The 18,203-nt window shown below is 49.4% G+C and overlaps 1 protein-coding gene across 3 annotated transcripts; it reads left to right on the top strand.

Moving 5' to 3' along the window:
• Positions 1–8,060: 8,060 nt before the first annotated feature.
• LOC121934920 (transcription factor Sp8-like) lies at positions 8,061–11,378 on the top strand. Of its 3 annotated transcripts, none has more exons than XM_042475865.1 (2): positions 8,061–8,081; positions 9,468–11,378. In XM_042475865.1, the coding sequence occupies exons 1-2, from the start codon at positions 8,061–8,063 to the stop codon at positions 10,971–10,973; spliced, it is 1,527 nt and encodes a 508-aa protein (XP_042331799.1). In that variant the 3' UTR covers positions 10,974–11,378. The 3 variants fall into 3 exon arrangements, with proteins under 3 accessions (XP_042331799.1, XP_042331798.1, XP_042331800.1); XM_042475864.1 differs by lacking the exon at positions 8,061–8,081 and adding an exon at positions 8,555–8,637; XM_042475866.1 differs by lacking the exon at positions 8,061–8,081 and adding an exon at positions 8,947–8,993.
• The last annotated feature ends 6,825 nt before the right edge of the window (positions 11,379–18,203 follow it).

The raw sequence follows: 18,203 nt of genomic DNA, 5'->3' as shown, positions 1-18,203 counted from the left end.
GGCCTGGAATTATTCTAAAACACGCGATCTGAAGCCCATTTTGTTCGTGCTCAGTGGTCCAGAATAACTAGTCCATAATGGGCCAGGTTTAAAGCGATGGCAAGTCTCCCCCCCCCCATCGATGGGGGGAAAGAATGGCTTAAATGGGGACATCTGTTCAGCGTTGCTCATCTCCCTCGCCAGGCCAGGTCAGGCTGAGAGGAGAACCTGATGGCCACTTGCTCTCTGCCCAAAAGACACACAACCCTGGAAAAAGAAGGCTGGGCGAGCTGGGTCCTAGCAGCAAAGATGGGGGCCAGGAGAATAGGGGCTATAGAGAAACTAAAAGCTTGTAGGAAAGAAGGTGCAGGGCTTGTCGGATCCTGCCCAAAGAGACAGATGCAATGTGGTGTAGATCCCAAACACACCAAACAATCCAGTTCGAGACCGCTTTAACCGCCCTCGCTCAGGGCTAGGGGATCCTGGGAATGGTAGTTTATCTTTTGGCACCTCTGACAGAGAAGGCTCAAAGTCTCACAGAACTCCAGTCCTCAGAATTCCCTGCCAGGGCAGTTAAAGCGGTCTCGAATGGGGTTATTTCTGAAGTGTCTTTTGGACCGTAGTGGTTTGGTATTGGGGTATGATTTTGGAGTTTGAATCCCGGCTATGGAAAGCCACTAGGTGACCTTGGGCAAATCACACTCTCTCAGCCTCAGAGGATGGCAACGGCAAGAAACCTGCCACGAAACCCTGTGGTAGGTTCACTTTGGGGTGGCCATAAATCGGAAAGGACTTGAAGGCACATAACAACAACAATAACAACACAGAGAGACACATGTCCAAAGGGAGAGGGGCCAGCCTGCATATAGCCCTCCCTACCATCTGAACTGAGCCCAGAAACAGCAAAATGCAGGCCTATGACTCACATTTCCAATTTATTTCTCCTGTTTACCTGATGAAAAAGCCAGTGTGACTTCCAAAGCTTGCAAGATTTAATTGTGCATTTTGGTTGGTCCAATAAAGGTATCACTGTTATTGGACAGACACACAGACAGACAGACACGAGGGAGCCTAACTCCAAGCATCTTCTAGATTATTTGTAATTAAAGACGACCCCCCCCCCCCGCCCCAGCCACATTTATCTTCCAGAAAGTCAGATTGCAAAGTGTCATCCGTCCGGAGGAGATGCGGGATCATTCGTCTGGAAGCGTGACCTCCTCGGACGCGAGCGAAGGGAAGAAAGGAAAAGGCCTGAAAAGAAAATCGATATCGCTGAAGGGACGGATTGAGCCGTTTTTAAACTCTTCCGCTGAGAAAGTGAAATAGTAGAAAGGAAGCGGAGGAGAGAAAGAGGAGAGGAGTAATCAGATCTATCCTGGGGGGGGGGGGGGGGAGAGCTGCTAAGGTTTTTTTGTGGGTATCTGTCTCCTTTCCAACCCCATCTGCTAGTTAATCCCCTGAAAACACGTGTGAACACGCAGGATCTACACGTGTCTACAGGACAAGGTTGTTTAGGTGCTGGTTCCTCGCCCTCGCATTCCACCTGCCTTCTCTTCTCGGACCGGCCCTTTTGCGCCGGTGGGGGGTGGACTAAGGGGCTGGACAGCCCTCCTCCCCCCCTCCGCGACTCAGTGACCCTCTTGTCCCCATCCCCGCCCAGCCACTTCCCTCCCTCCTGCGGCGCCACCTCAAGGAAAGGCCAGCCCCTGCCTCGGAGGCCTCGCTCAAACTTCCGCAAGTCTGTCCCAAGGAAGAGCCCCCCACACACACACACGGGGGGGGGGGGGCTATGGCGACAGCGCAAAACAAGCCCATCTTTTGGAAGCAGAAATACACACAGAGAGAAGCCTGTATGCATGCAGGAATATGCGCGCACATACATAAGCATATGCAGGAATGAACAGACCCAGGTACACACAAACACACACTAAAACATACATGCATACACACACACACATGCCTGTATGCATGCACGAATACACACACACACACCACACACAACCTGCATACATGCATGTATGCATGTAGGAATATATTATGTGTGTGTGTGTGTGCGCGCGCGCGCGGCGCATGTATACACACGCATGCATACATAATATTTATATATGCAGGAATCACATATACATGCAATATATATATATATATATATGCATGTATGCATGAATAGATAGATACACATACACAAACAAATGCATACATATATGCATGAATGCAGAGGGATATATGTATTATATATCTATATATATATATAGCACATGCATACATACATATGTGTGTGTGTGTTATATGTATATATATAATATATATCTACACGTATGTATGTGTGCAGGAATATAATGTGTGTGTGTGTGGTGGTATACATCCATACCTATATATTTATATATGCAGGAATATTATTTATAAATACACACACACACAATATATGTATGTATGTAAGCATGTATGTATGCAGGAATACACACACACAAGAGACGCCCATTTCTTCCATGGGCCCTGAGCCCTGGTGGATCTTGAAATGGCGATGTCTGCAATCGCCGGTGAACCTCATTTCTGGGACTCAAAAAGTTCCTTCTCCTTGTCGCGTTGGTTGAAGCAAGTGCCTAACGCATTCTGGTGGAAATCAATCGTGGTCTGTTGTTTTGTTGAAACACCTGGATGTCGGGGGGGGGGGGGTGTATGTCATTGAGACAAGTTGCTGAAGGGAGAAGAGGCTTCATTTGGGGGCGGGGGGCGTGTCTCTGCGTTGCCAGTGCTCTGCTGGGGTGCTGAGGCTACTGCTTCATACGTTTCATCCTGGTCCTTCTTTAGACAAATTCTCAGACGCAGAAAATGGCTTCTCCATAGGAATTACAATGGGAGGAGAGGAAAGAGTTAAAGAGGGCCTTTGAAATGGGGATTATTATTAGGGCAAAATTTGACCCTAAAACTCAGCGATTCCCATGGGCTTCTTCTGTTCAGTGCTAACCTCCTAACAACCCGTGGTAGGAGCAAGAGTCTGTAATTCCTTGGGCATCCTGAAAGTAACCATGTTACCTCCCTTTAACCATCTGAGAAAGCTGGCTTAAGTCTATATGAAAATCACCGTACCAACTTCTCTTTCCCGGTTTTAAGTTTCATAATCCCTTGCAGACCGATCAAGCAACTTCTGTACAAGAAAACGCCTAGTTGAGGAGAAGCAGGGGGGGTTTAATCTCTTGAAAACCTTGATGAGGATGATGTACCTCCCTTCCCTCTTTTGACTTCGCATCTCCCATCCAACAGCATTGCTGACCATGGTCAGACCAAGAAGGAGCTCTACCAACTCACCCAAAACCAGACTACTGGCTTTATACTGGTGGAAGTCCCTAAAAACCCACCATTTGTGATGGATACACGGTGCAGAAAGTAACATCCTTTTTTTTTAACCCAGAAAGAAGCCTTCCAAATGCGAGTTTAAGAACGCAACTTTAAGGGAAGGCAATCCCAATTGTCGGACTGAATTCTGCCCTGAGAATACGGTCCTAGTTCTTTCTAAGATCCAAAACACGCAGCTGAAATAATCCAGTTTCAGTCCGCTTTAACTTGCCCTGGCTCGGTGCTAGAGAAATCCTGGGAGTCCCAGGATTCCCTAGCACTGAGCCAGGGCAAGTGAAGCAGTCTGAAGATGGATTGTTTCTGCAGGGTTTTGGACCCAACTCTGGCTGCTTCGTCACTCTGAAATAATCCGGTTTGGCACTGCTTTAACTGCGCCAGGTTCCATAGCATGGAGCCATGTACAGTTAAAGCGGTGTCAAACCGGATATTTCGACAATGAGAAAGCAGCTTCCCAGAGGCGAGGAAATGCACCGCTCTGTCAGACCTGCCCCACCTTGGAGCGCCCCCTAGAGGCCGCTTCGTATTTATTTTCTTCTAGTTGCAGGCCGGCTTTGCAAAAGGAACAGCATTCTTTTGGGGAAAGGTCTTTAGCCCCCCCCCGGATTAGCCCCTCCCCCGCTTCCTGCTGGCCTTGTGGGACCCCTTAATGGTCTCCCAGAGCCGCTTGAGCGAATGGTTCCCAGGATGCAAATGAGGTCCCGAAGCTGTTGTCCCAATCGAAGAAAACAGAGGAAATTAATCTTGGGAGCCCATCCATCATCGCCTGTATAAAGGGAGCGACATGGATGAGACAGATATATGATTAAGGAGCTGTGGTCGTTTTAATTAACTTTTTTGCTGTCCTGTAATGATCAAACTGGTAACAGACCCGGTCAATAAGCATGTTAATATCAAACAAATAAAAACCAGGGATGATTAAAAACTCCTGGTTTATTAATTTGAAATTCAAATGAAATTTATGCCGCGGATGCACGTCGCATGCTAATGGGTCCGTCACTGGGGGTCGGGAGGCGGGGGAGGATGCTACAGGTTTGCAGGGGAAAAGGCCGACGTCTGTCTCGGTCCACGTAGCTTTAACTAAAAGTTGTGTGTGTGTGTGTGTGTGTGTGTGTGTCTGTTTCGCACGGGGGGGGAGTTTTAATTAATTTCAAGGAAAGAAATATCCTTCCTGGTTCTCACCTCTTTCTGCCCACACCTGGATTATTATTTTATTATTTTCCCCTCCCTTGCTTAAAATGACTCCCTGGAACACTGATAGTCGCCCAAAGCCACAGGCCCCTGGGCTAACAGGATTTACACACGAGGGAAAGCCAGATGTTAGCGAAGGAGGACTGCAAGACCTGAACAGTTTTTTTTTTTCCTTTCCTTTTCCCCAAAATTTCTGAGTGTCAGGACTCAAATTCTGGTACTATTCTAGAGAGAAAGGCATTTTCTTCTTTTGGGGCTGGTCTTAGCAAAGAAAAAGTGGTGAGGAACGAGTAAATCCGGGTTAGTAAACAAGGTTGTTGTGTTTTTTAAAATCTCAAAATAGAATAAATTTGTGTCCAAATGCAGAGCGAGAAGAAAACAGAGGAGAGTAACCCTCCGTCTCCTTAGAAATTCAGCGGCCCAAGATTACAGGGTTAGCATCTCCTTTTCCAAATATTTTGTTTTTAAAATCTGTTCAGTAATTATTTTTCCTGTTTGCAATATCTAGAGAGAAGCTATTCCGAAATATCCTTTATTACACCCGACATTTGTCGCTTTCTTTGCTGGCGGCCAAAGCATTCCCTCCTCTAACATCTGCCTATATGTCTTCATGGGGAACACTTCGGAGAAAGGCGACAGATAAAGCTAATAACACTCCACCCTTCCCTAGGTGTGTGTGTGTGTGTGTGGTGTGTGTGTGTGTCTGTTAAATAAAAAAAAGCCCTCTTTTTCACTCCCACTCCTGATGCGGGGAAGAGAGGCGGTTTGTGGGTGTCAAGGATAGTATTGATTCCCAAATTTAAACGAGCGTGCCTGAGGTCTTGGGAAAAAAGAAGGAGGGAGGGGGAAAGGGGGGGGGAAAAGAAGAAGGGATATCATTATAGAAGGAGACCCAAGCAATGAAGTTAATTCTTTTTTTATTTGTTAAACGGAGTTCCCTCCTTCTCCACCCGTTCCTCCTTCTGGGGCTGGCCTGGCACGCCTTCTCAACAGGCTAAAATCATTCAGAGCCTCTCTCAGAGAAAGCAAGAGAGAAGAGAAGAGAGAGAGAGAGAGCAAAGCCGACGTTTATGGGGAACCATCAGCCTTCGGAGAAAACCAGCAGTTCATTAATTCCCTTCGCTCCTTTATCGGAGTGTGATCAGGGCAGGAGATCCTCCGGATCAATAAGAGATGTGCGCAGTCAATATCATACGCCGTTAAAAGGGATCTTTTTTCTATCAATGTCCATGCCGAGTTTGCTAAAGTCGGACCTATCTAGGATCCAGAGAGTTGAAACCTTTCCACTTTTTCCGCTCTCATTCTTTTTTTTTCTGTTGTTGTTGTTATTTTATACAAGAATATTATTATTATTCTGCTGTACTTTTGGTACCAACAGTCCCAGAGCAAACTCCTAACCCTAACCTCTGCATTCTTTTCTTCTCCGTGAAGGCAAGGGCTAACCTCTTTGGAAGAAATCTTGCCAAGAAAAACTCAGGATCGGGTCTCTTTAGGGTCTCCAGAGTCGGAAAAAAACTTGAAGGCACACAACCCACAGACACACATATCTCCACTGAAATGAATGTTGAGGGAAAGGTGACTTCCAGGGTTCTGTTTCCAGTGGTGGGCATATCAGATCTTTCTTTTATTTGGTTATATTGTCTTTTATGTTTGGAAAGAACTCCTTCCCTCCAGGACAGGGCAGCTTCTAGCACCTGGGCCCCCCGTTATTCCTTTGACCTGGGTGAGGGAGAAGAGGAGGAGGAAAAGGCACCTTGTCAAATTAAAGAAAGACACCCACGTTCTTTAACCAGAAAAGAAAGTGAAAAATAAAAACGTTTTAAAAGGGGTAAGAGATCGAGGTTTGGATTCATTTTGCACAGCGGACAGTGACCTCTTGGAAGGAAGGAGAGAGGGGGGAAAAAATCAAACCAGGCCTGGCATTTATTTGGGAGGCTTAAAGAATCCCCTCGCGACACCCGTTTGGTTTAACACAAACTATTTCCCTTTACATAAGCGAGGGGGGCGGGTGGAAGGGAGAGGGAAGCAGGGGTTTTCCGAAACCACCCGAATTACCTATTTGAAGAAAGAAGATGCTTAAAAAAGAAACACACATACCGCTTTCATATCTGCATTTACACCGGCAGAAAAAACCCGATTTGGCACCCCTTTAACTGCCATGGGAACTCTGTTGCGGCACCAGAACGGAGCAATTGGATGCAGAAAGAAGAAGGAGAAGGAAAGGGGGAGAGAGAAAAAAAGAAAAAAGATGCATGTTAAATGCAAAAGAGGGTGGGCAAAGGCGCAGACTCTTCCCCACAATCTCCCAATCTTGATCTCAATTGATTTGCAGCATCCTCCCTCCCAATAACCGAGCTCCACAGAACTGGTGCCACAACCAACTCCGCCCCCCCCAGCATTCCATACCATGGACCAGGGCTGTTTAGGGGTGTCAAACCGGATTATTTCTGCGGTGCGAGTGCAGTGGAGCTTTATTTAGGGGGAGGGGAAAGACGGGTGCTGCCAATCCCCTGAAATCAAGAGAGGCGAAGGAGAAGGGGAAACACCTTTGCCTTCGCCCACCCCTCTTTGCATTTTGCAGCATCTTTTTTTCCCTCCCTTTTCTTCATCCTTCTGCACCCAATCCCTCCGCTCTGGTGCCCCAACTAGCCCCAGAACCCCATTGCATGGAGGCAAGGCAGTTCAAGGGGCGTCAAATCTGCAGTGCCACATAATAATAATAATAATAATAATAAAATAATAGATTTTATTTATGTCCCTCAATGCAGGGATGTTTCTTTCTCTCCTTTTGGAGGAAGAAGGATGCTAGAAATCCCTGTAATGAAGAGAGGGGGAAAGTACCGGTGCCCTCCCTCTTTTGCATTTGCACCATCTTTTTCCTTTTCTGCATCCAGTCCCCTTCTGCTCTGGTGCCACAACCACCAGAATTCCGTAGTGGAAGGCCATGAAACCGGATTACAGTATTTGTGCGTGCGGATGGTGGGCTTCCCCCCTTTTTTCCTCTTCTCTTGGCTGCATCCACCACTGGAGAAGCAACCTGGTTTGGCACCGCTTTAACTGCATTAATGGCTCAAGGCTCTGAAAATTCTGGCTCTGGCTCAAGGCTCTGGAATTCTGGGAGTTGGAGTTTGTTTGCCCGGAGGCTTGCTCTGGGCCCACAACAAACTCCAACTCCCAGAATTCCAGAGCCTTGAGCCATTAATGCAGTTAAAGCGGTGCCAAACGGGTTATCTGTCCCGTGTGGATGCAGCCCTCTTCTCCTCCTCTCCTGCTTGCGATCGCGTCTTCCTTCCTCGGTCCAGAGGCAGGCGCGTGATGACTCACGCGTCCCCCGTCCTCCGCCATTGGCGGCTGGGGCCTCCGCGGCACTTCAAGCCTGCGGGGAGCTACAATTGGGCTGGAAGGGGGGCCCCATCATTGTATTGCACACCTCTTTTAAAAAAACACACGCACACGCGCGACACACAGCAACCCGCAGCCGGCCTCTGATTTATCAATATAAAAAAGATCCTCTCTCAGAGGAGGAGGGCACTGTGTGGATGGCAACTTCACTTCTAGGGGTGAGTCTCAGGGTTTATCTCTCTCTCTCCCCCCTCCTCTCCTCTTTTAATTGGGTCCTCTCTCTCTTCAACCCCCCCTTCCTCCTTCCTTTCTTTCTTTCGGGTTAAAAAGTAACCCCTTCTGTTGACCGGGGGGCTATCAGTCTCCTCCATTGAGGGTTTTGTGTTTCTTCCTCCTCCTCCTCCTCCTCTTCTTCTTCTTCGTCTTTTTCTTTCTCTTGTCTCTAAGTCCAAAGGAGTTGGAGAGAGAGAAAAGAGAGAGAGGGGAGGGAAAGAGGGAAGAGGGCAGTCACTCCTTTCTCCCCCTCCTTTTTTGTTTGTGTTGTTGTCAGCGAAGGGTTGGAAGGGCATTAGCCCCCAGCCACCTCCGAAGCTTGGGCTGAGGGACTCGTCCTCTTGGTCCCCGGAGAACTGGACTTTTCTGCTGGAAAAGGGGTGGAAAAAACAGGCGGCTTCCCTCCATCTCTTTGTCTGTATACAGATGGGAGAGAGGATCTTTTTAAAACTGAGAAAAACTTCTCGATTTGCCTTCCTTTTAACCCTTCGTTTCCTGCAGGTATGTGGACCATTTTTCTCCTTCCTCCCTCCCTTCTTTCTTTGCTTCTCTGGTGTAAGGTTTTGAGGAGAGAACCCCGGTTTAAAAAAAACCCCAAAGTTGGATCAGGGAATGGATTCCTTTCCAACCGGGGGGGATTCTCCATCTGGATTGTCGTCTGGGGAAAAGGAGTGCCTCGGATCGGGGCTCCCTCCCCGCCCCTCCTGCCCCCGGAGGCGGTGGAAAGCGCCCGGTCCCTCTGGGATCCCGGGAGGCAGGCGAAGCTCCAGCAGCCTCGGCTTGGCTCTTCGAGGCTGTGCCTCTGCTCCCGGAGAGCGAGGGGCCGAGGAGGTTGTTTCGAATCGGAAACGTCGAGGGTAAGGAGGGGAGAGAGCCTCCGGGGAGCCCCAGGAGCAGCAGGGAAGAAGAGTCTGGGTAGCTCTCCGGACCGAAGCAGGGCAAGGGAGGCTGGGCAGGGAGGGGAGGGGAGGGAGAAGAGGGACATTCTTCCTTCCTTTTTCCTTCTTTCCTATTCTGTTTCTTTCCTTCTCCTTCCTTCCTTCCTTCCTTCTTTCCTTCCTTTCTTTCCTAGTCCTTCCTATTCCTTCCTTTTTTATTTCGTCCCTTCTTTCCTTCCCTCTTTCTTCCCTTCCTTCCTGTTTCTTTCTTTCCTTCCTTCCCTTTTTATTTATTTGTTTCCTTCCTTCCTATTCTTTCTGTCTTTCCTGTTCTTACCTCCCTCCCTTCCTATTCTTTCTTTCTTTTTCTTTCTCTGTCATTCTCTCTTCCTTCCCTCCCTGCTGAGACTGACGGGCCTTTCTCTCTGTCTCCCTCATTTTCTCTCCTCGCAGGAAGAACCGCGCTTGGGCTCCACTCCTCTGGCCATGCTCGCCGCCACCTGCAACAAGATCGGCAGCGCCAGCCCTTCGCCCTCGTCCCTCTCGGACAGCGCCTCCTCCTTCGGCAAGGGCTTCCACCCGTGGAAACGCTCCTCCTCCTCCTCCTCCTCGTCCTCCTGCAACCTGGCCGGGGTCGGGGTGGGCGTCGGGGTCCCGGCTTCGGCTCGCAATGGCTCTTCGGCTCACGCGGCGGCGGCGGCGGCAGCGGCGGCGGCGGCGGCGGCCTTGGTCTCGGACTCGTTCAGTTGCGGAGGCTCGCCGGGCTCCAGCGCCTTCTCGCTCACCTCCAGCGGGGCAGCGGCCGGGTCGCCCTTCGGCAACGACTACTCGGTCTTCCAGGCGCCCGGACCGTCGGGGGGCGGCGGCGGAGGAGGAGGCGGCGGAGGAGGCGGAGGCGGAGGGGGTGGCGGCGGCGGCGGAGGGGTGCAGGAGGCCTCCCCGCACCAGCCGGTCTTCCTCTCCAAGGTGCACACGTCGGTGGAGGGCCTGCAAGGCATCTACCCGCGGGTGGGGATGGCGCACCCCTACGAGTCCTGGTTCAAGCCCTCGCACCCGAGCGAGACGGGCGCCTCCAGCTGGTGGGACGTGGGCGCCGCCGGGTGGCTCGACGTCCAGAACCCCAACGGGGTCCACCCGGCCGCCGCCGCCGCCCTGCAAGCGGGCTCCTTGCATTCCCCGCTGGGCGCCTACAACTCGGATTACTCGGGCCTGGCGGGCCACTCGGCTTTCAGCTCCGGCGCCGCCTCCTCGCATCTCCTGGGCCCCGCGGGGGCTCAGCACCTCATGGACGGATTTAAGCCCGTGCTGCCGCCGGGCTCTTACGGGCCGGACCCGGGGGCGACGGCGGCCGGGGCGGGGGGCGCCATGCTCGGGGGCGTCGGCGTCGGGGTCGGCGGTCCCTCCGCGCCGCTAGGCGGCTCCCCTCGCTCCTCCTCGGCCCGACGCTACTCCGGCCGCGCCACTTGCGACTGCCCCAACTGCCAGGAGGCCGAGCGCTTAGGGCCGGCGGGGGCCAGCCTGAGGCGGAAAGGCCTCCACAGCTGCCACATCCCCGGCTGCGGCAAGGTCTACGGGAAAACCTCGCACCTGAAGGCCCACCTGCGGTGGCACACGGGCGAGCGGCCCTTCGTCTGCAACTGGCTCTTCTGCGGCAAGCGCTTCACCCGCTCCGACGAGCTCCAGCGCCACCTCCGCACCCACACCGGCGAGAAGCGCTTCGCCTGCCCGGTCTGCAACAAGCGCTTCATGCGGAGCGACCACCTCAGCAAACACGTCAAGACTCACAGCGGAGGAGGAGGAGGCGGAGGCGGCGGAGGAGGCGGCGGAGGCGGAGGTGGCTCCGGGGTCAAGAAGGGCAGCGACACCGACAGCGAGCACAGCGCCCCCGGCAGCCCGCCTTGCCACTCCCCCGAGCTCCTCCAACCTCCGGAGCCTGGGCACAGGAACGGCCTGGAGTGAAAAAGCCCGACCCTCAAAGGACCCCTCTCTCTGACCCTAGTTGCCCCTCAGTCGTAGTCGTCTGACTTTCCCGCCTTTTGTGTTTTGGGGGCCTCCCCTCCTCAAGTCTCCCAAATTTGAAGCCTTCTGTGAGGGACTTTGGCCAAACAACCCTGAGGCGCGGACAGGAGAAACTGACCCCGTTTGGCTCCCTCTCTCACAGACTGACTGGCCTTTTGGGTTTTTGCCCCCCAGAAATGTTGTGGGGGCAAAACAGGGGGTCTCCTCAGGCTTGGGTTTTGCCAAGCCTGAAGCAGCTCCCGAGTTGGGCCCCAGGCGACGGACACCTCGAATCTAGAAAGTGGCGGGTGGTTCCGTATATACATATACATATAAGGAAAGCGTGGCCTCCGCGGCTGGAATTTCCCGCCAAAGAAGGGGAATGGACACATCTGGGGGGGGGGGGAAAGGGCGGAAAAGCCTGGTGAGGGTGAGGGTTGGGGGGGTGAGGGAGCCCCCAGCTCTTCCGCTGAAAGCACTTTTTTAATTTTTGGAACAAGGACATAATCTTAAAAGGGAAACTTCTCTCTCTCCGCCAGGTTTGGCTTCCCAAAGGGACCCTGCCAACGTCTCTTGTGTGTTTGCTTCGAAACTGCAGCCCTGCAAAGCTAGAGGGCGGTGCCATGCTGTCGTTTTGTTTTTCTGAGGGGGGGGGTTTCTAAGGAAGTTGGTGGGGAAATTACTTTGGAGGGGGAAAGGGTGAAGAGCCATAAAGCTTGTGAGATTTGGAGGAGGGATAGGGATGACTACAGGTCTTTGGGGTCGCTGAGTGTATCATTCCCTCTTGGCTTCTCTCTCATTTCTTAGGCTGCATCCGCACTGGGGAAATAACCCGACTTGAAGGGCTCAATGCTATGACATTCTGGGAACTGTTTGTTGCGGAGTTCCCAGAAGGCCATAGCATCGAGCCCTGGCAGTTCAAATCGTGTCAAACCGGATTGTGTCCCCCGTGTAGATGCAGCCTAGGTCCAAAACACACTGCAGAAGCAACCCGCTTCGAGACCGCTTGAACCGCCCTGGCTCAGTGCTGGGAAATCCTGAGTTGTAGTTTATTGTAGCACCAGAGCTCTCTGGCAGAGAAGTCTAAATGTCTCACACAACTACAGTTCCCCAAATTCCCTAGTATTGAGCCAGGGTGCTTCAAGCGCTCTCAAACTGAGTTATTTCTGCATTGTGGGTTGGACCAGTGCTTTGGAGACCACCCCGAGGCATCGCAAATTAATCCCAGTTTGAGATTCGGAGTTGTGTTTGAAGGGAAAGGGTTATGTTCAAAGGGAACCAGTTCCACTTCCAAGTCGAGTGAGTATTTGACTTTCGCTTTGAAGGCGTTAACAATCCCTATAAAAACTCTCCTAAAGCGTTTACTCTGCGAGGGAAAGCGGTGCTGCTTTAAGCCGAATAGACACCTCCGAGGATCTTCCTTTGCCTTGAACTGCCAATTCTAACCAGGAAGCCAGTCCTAATTCAATAAAGGCGGCGATCCTGAACAAATCCTTTTTTTATAATTAAAGGCAGCGCGATTTACCTCTGAGTAAACCTTGAGTAGGATTGCTGCAATCCTACGGACCCTGATCTGGGAGTCAAAACGCATCAAAGCTGGTCTGCATCCCCGGTCCCTGTAAATCCTCCTAGTTTAAGTGAATTATGGGTTGGGCTATAAATCTCTGCCTTAATGGATCAGAAGCTAAATCACCCTCGAACCCGGGTCCTTAAAAAAAAAAAACTAATTCGAGGAGACGGAAAGTAATTATTCTGACAAACCCAACTCTCTCCTCTCAGCATAGTTTACATTTGTTCTTGAAAACGATCTGAATGTGATCGGGCCAAAGTTGAAGTCCTGCTGGTTTCAATCGGAAAACCATCAGCCTTAACGCTTTCCCGACTGAACTCTCATTCTCAGTTTTCTCTTTCAAGCAAAGTCTTATTTTTTAATAAAATCTCATCCATTTTATAAAGAAATTAATAGTCCCACTCTCCCAGCTCTTTTTCAGAGTTTGACTATCCCACATTCAGTCCTTTGGAGGCACCTAGGATCGAAATTATTATTCCCCCTCCCCATTTCGAGAAGTCAAAGGAGGTCCCCTTGCTTTTCATTGAGGCTGTAGTTTGAATGCCAAAATAAAAGAGAGGGAGGGAGGGAGGGAGGGAAAAAAAACAAACAAATAAGAGACCAATATTTGTAAAATCCTTTGAAAACTACAACGGAAAATCGTTGTAAAAACAAGAGTCCACAATTCAATATAACTCCGCCAATGTCTTGGTGCGAAACTCAGTTGTCCAGGAGACGATTTTGTATAGTATTTTTCTTGTATATTACTTCCAGTAAATATTGAAAAATATATTGAAGTACACTTGAGCTTTTTTTTTTCCTGCCCACTTTATTTTGTTGGGTTGTTTTTATTTTTCTCTCTTCTTTTTCCCCAGTTTCGGTCACAAGGAATTACGAATTATTATCGTTGCAGTCCTAATTTCACTGCATTTTAAAAAAAATACAAATATATAAAAATAAAAATAAAATTTAAAAACTTGTTCCTTGAAGAGAAATCAACTTCAGGACCTAGTTTTCGCTTGAATATTAATTTAGATAGGCATAAGGCTGTAATTAAGGCAAACGATCTTTGATAAGTGTTGAATGACATTTTAATTTAATGGAGCATGTACTTATTTGCATTTTTTGCTGGCAGTTCAGGTCTAGTTTTAAGTGAGAGTTTCCTATATTTCAAAGCGGTGGGTTCACCCAGACCCATGTATTAAATAAACTGTCCGAGTGAAACCGACTCCTGGTGGCCTATGTGTATTTCCTGACCATAAGCTTTGAAGAAAATACAATCATAATAATTAAAAACAAGTAAATAAATAAATAAAGATGGGGAACGTTCCTCAGAAACAAACAAACAAAAAAACTCCTGACGCTGACGACGTTGGAACCGTTTGCGAACGCAGCGAACGCATAATAGTCGGATATTTCACATTGAAATGAAAAAGAGGAAAACGAAAAAGAAACAAAAAAGAAAAAAGAGAGAAGCTTTTCGCTGAAAACACTTTAAATTTTTTTGCATTTTAAATGCATGGATTGTGATTGATTTTTAATCTGTAAGATTTGAAACGGAATGAAATAAAACGCCAGAGAAAACGTTGGTTGTTAGGATAAAGTTAATTGTTTTTTTCAGCGGCCCAAGATTACAGGGTTAGCATCTCCTTTTCCAAATATTTTGTTTTTAAAAATCTGTTCAGTAATTATTTATTCCTGTTTGCAATATCTAGAGAGAAGAATTCCGAATATCCTTTATATATTCACCCGACATTTGTCGCTTTCTTTGCTGGCGGCCAAGGCATTCCCTCCTCTACATCTGCATCTATGTCTTCATGGGGAACACTTCGGAGAAAGGCGACAGATAAAGCTAATCACCCCTTTTCCCTCGTGTGTGTGTGTGTGTGTGTGTGTGTGTGTTGTGTGTGTGTGTCTGTTAAAATAAAAAACCCTCTTTTTCACTCCCACTCCTGATGGGGAAGAGAGGCGGTTTGGTGTGTCAAGGATAGTATTGATTCCCCAAATTTTAAACGAGCGTGCCTGAGGTCTTGGGAAAGAAAGGAGGGAAGGGGAGAAAGGGGGAAAAAGAAGAAGGGAATATCATTATAGAAGGAGACCCAAGCAATGAAGTTAATTCTTTTTTTATTTGTTAAACGGAGTTCCCTCCTTCCTCCACCCGTTCCTCCTTCTGGGCTGGCCTGGCACGCCTTCTCAACAGGCTAATCATTCAGAGCCTCTCGCAGAGAAGCGGAGAGAAAGAGGAGAGAGAGAGCAAAGCCGACGTTTATGGGGAACCATCGCCTTCGGGAAAGCCAGCAGTTCATTAATCCCTTCGCTCTTTACTTCGGAGTGTGATCAGGGCAGGAGATCTCCGATCAATAAGAGATGATGCGCAGTCAATAATTCATACGCCGTTTAAAGGGATCTTTTCTATTCCATGTCCATGCGAGTTTGCTAAAAGTCGGACCTATCTAGGATCCAGAGAGTTGAAACCTTTCCACTCTTTTCGCTCTCATTCTTTTTTCTGTTGTTGTTGTTATTTTATACAAGAATATTATTATTATTTCTGCTGTACTTTTGGTATCCAACAAGTCCCAGAGCCAACTCATAGCCTAACCTCTGCATTCTTTTCTTCTCAGTGAAGGCAAGGGCTAAACTCTTTGGAAGAAATCTTGCCAAGAAAAAACTCAGGATCGGGTCTCTTTAGGGTCTCAGAAGTCGGAAACACACTTGAAGGCACACAACCCACAGACACACATATTTCCACTGACATGAATGTTGAGGGAAAGGTGACTTCCAGGGTACTGTTTCCAGTGGTGGGCATAATCAGTCTTTCCTTTATTTGGTTATATTGTCTTTTGTTTGGAAAGAACTCCCTTCCCTCCAGGACAGGGCAGCTTCTAGCACCTGGGCCCCCAGTATTCCTTTGACCTGGTGAGGGAGAATGAGGGAAAAAGGCACCTTGTCAAATAAAAGACACCCACGTTCTTTAACCAGAAAAGAAAGTGAAAAATAATAAACGTTTTAAAAGGGGTAAGAGATCGAGGTTTGGATTGCATTTTGCACACGCGGACAGTGACCTCTTGGAGGAGGAGAGAGGGGGGAAAATCAAACCAAAGGCCTGGCATTTATTTGGGAGGCTTAAAGAACCATCGCGACACCCGTTTGGTTTAACACAACTATTTCCCTTTACATAAGCGAGAGGGGCGGGTGGAAGGGAGAGGGAAGCAGGGGTTTTCAACCACCCGATTACCATATTTGAAAAAGAGGACTTTAAAAAAGAAACACACACTACCGCTATTCATATCTGCATCTACACGGCAGAAATAACCCGATTTGGCACCCCTTGAACTGCCATGTGGAACTCTGTTGCGGCACCAGAACGGAGCAATTGGATGCAGAAAAGGAAGAAGGAAAGGGGGAGAGAGAAAAAAAGAAAAAACGATGCATTGTAAATGCAAAAGAGGGTGGGCAAAGGCGCAGACTCTTCCCCAAAATCTCCCAATCTTGATCTCAATTGATTGCAGCATCCTCCCTCCCAATAACCGAGCTCCACAGAACTGGTGCCCACAACAACTCCGCCCCCCCCAGCATTCCATACCATGGAACCAGGGCTGTTTAAGGGTGTGTCAAACCGGATTATTCTGCGGTGCGGATGCAGATGGAGCTTTATTTAGGGGGAGGGGGAAAAGACGGGTGCTGCCAATCCCCTGAATCAAGAGAGGCGAAGGAGAAGGGGAAACACTTTGCCTTCGCCCACCCTCTTTTGCATTTTGCAAAGATCTTTTTTTCCCTCCTTTTCTTCATCCTTTTCTGCCACCCAATCCTCCGCTCTGGTGCCCCAACTAGCCCCAGAAACCCCATTGCATGAGGCAAGGCAGTTCAAGGGGCGTCAAATCTGCAGTGCCATATATAATAATATAATAATAATTATAATAATAGATTTTTTTATGTCCTCAATGCAGCGGAGTTTTCTTTCTCTCCTTTGGAGGAAGAAGGATGCTAGAAAATCCCTGTATGAAGGAGGGGAAAGTACCGGTGCCTCCCTCTTTTGCATTTGCACCATCTTTTTCCTTTTCTGCATCAAGTCCCCTTCGCTCTGGTGCCACAACACACCCGAATTCCGTAGCATGGAAGGGCCATGAAAACCGGATTACAGTATTTGTGGCAGTGCGGATGCAGTGGAGCTTCCCCCCTTTTTTCCTCTTCTCTTTGGCTGCATCCACACTGGAGAAGCAACCTGGTTTGGCACCGCTTTAACTGCATTAATGGCTCAAGGCTCTGAAAATTCTGGCTTGCTAAGGCTCTGGAAATTCTGGGAGTTGGAGTTTGTTGCCCGGAGCTCTGCTCTGGGCCCACAACAAAACTCAACTCCAGAATTCCAGCAGCCTTGGGCCATTAATGCAGTTAAAGCGGTGCCAAACCGGGTTATCTGTCCAGTGTGGATGCAGCCTCTTCTCCCCCTCTCCTGCTTGCGATCGGCGTCTTCCTTCCTCGGTCCAGAGGCAGGCGTGATGAACCTCACGCGTCCCCGTCCTCCGCCATTGGCTGGCTGGGGCCTCCGCGCACTTCAAAGCCTGCGAGGGAGCTAAATTGGGCTGGAAGGGGCGGGCCCCATACATTGTATTGCACACCTCTTTTAAAAAAACACACGCACACGGCGCGCACACACGCCACACCGCAGCCGGCCTCTGATTTATCATATAAAAAAGATCCTTCTCAGAGGAGGAGGGCACTGTGTGGGATGGCAAACTTCACTTCTAGGGGTGAGTCTCAGGGTTTATCTCTCTTCTCACACCCCTACTCCTCCCGTAATTGGGTCACTCTCTCTCTTCAACCCCCTTCCTCCTTCCTTCTTATTTCGGTTAAAAAGTAACCCCTTCTGTTTGACCGGGGGGCTATCAGTCTCCTCCATTGAGGGTTTTGTGTTTCTTCCTCCTACCTCCTCTCCTTTCTTCTTCTTCGTCTTTTTCTTTTCTCTTGTCTCTAGTCCACAAGGAGTTGGAGAGAAGAGAAACGAGAGAGAGAGGGGAGGGAAAGAGGGGGGAAGAGGGCCGTCACTCCTTTCTCCCCCTCTTTTTTTGTTGTGTTGTTGTCAGCGAAGGGTTGGAAGGGCATTAGCCCCCAGCCACCTCCGAAGCTGGGGGTGAGGGACTCGTCTCTTGGTCCCCGGAGAACTGGACTTTTCTGCTGGAAAAGGGGTGGAAAAAACAGGCGGCTTCCCTCCATCTCTTTGTCTGTATACAGATGGGAGAGAGGATCTTTTTAAAAACTGAGAAAAAATCTCGATTTGCCTTCCTTTTAACCCTCGTTTCCTGCAGGTATGTGGACCATTTTTTTCTTCTCCTCCTTCCCTTCTTTCTTTGCTTCTCTGGTGTAAAGGTTTTGAGGAGAGAACCCCTGTTTAAAAAAAAAACCCCAAAGTTGGATCAGGGAAATGGATTCCTTTCCCAACCGGGGAGATTCTCCATCTGGACTTGTCGCTCCGGGGAAAAGGAGTGTAACCTCCTCGGATCGGGGCTCCCTCCCCGCCCCTCCTGCCCCTAGCGGTGGAAAGCGCCGGTCCCTCTGGGTCCCGGGAGGCAGGCGAAGCTCCAGCAGCCTCGGCTTGGCTCTTCGGGCTGTGCCTCTGCTCTCGGAGAGCGAGGGGCCGAGGGGTT

This window comes from Sceloporus undulatus, chromosome 6 (genome assembly GCF_019175285.1).
Source record: "Sceloporus undulatus isolate JIND9_A2432 ecotype Alabama chromosome 6, SceUnd_v1.1, whole genome shotgun sequence".
NCBI classification, from domain to species: domain Eukaryota; kingdom Metazoa; phylum Chordata; class Lepidosauria; order Squamata; family Phrynosomatidae; genus Sceloporus; species Sceloporus undulatus.
The sequence above is the reverse complement of the archived record's forward strand: the minus strand, read 5'-3'. Positions and strand labels throughout refer to the sequence as shown.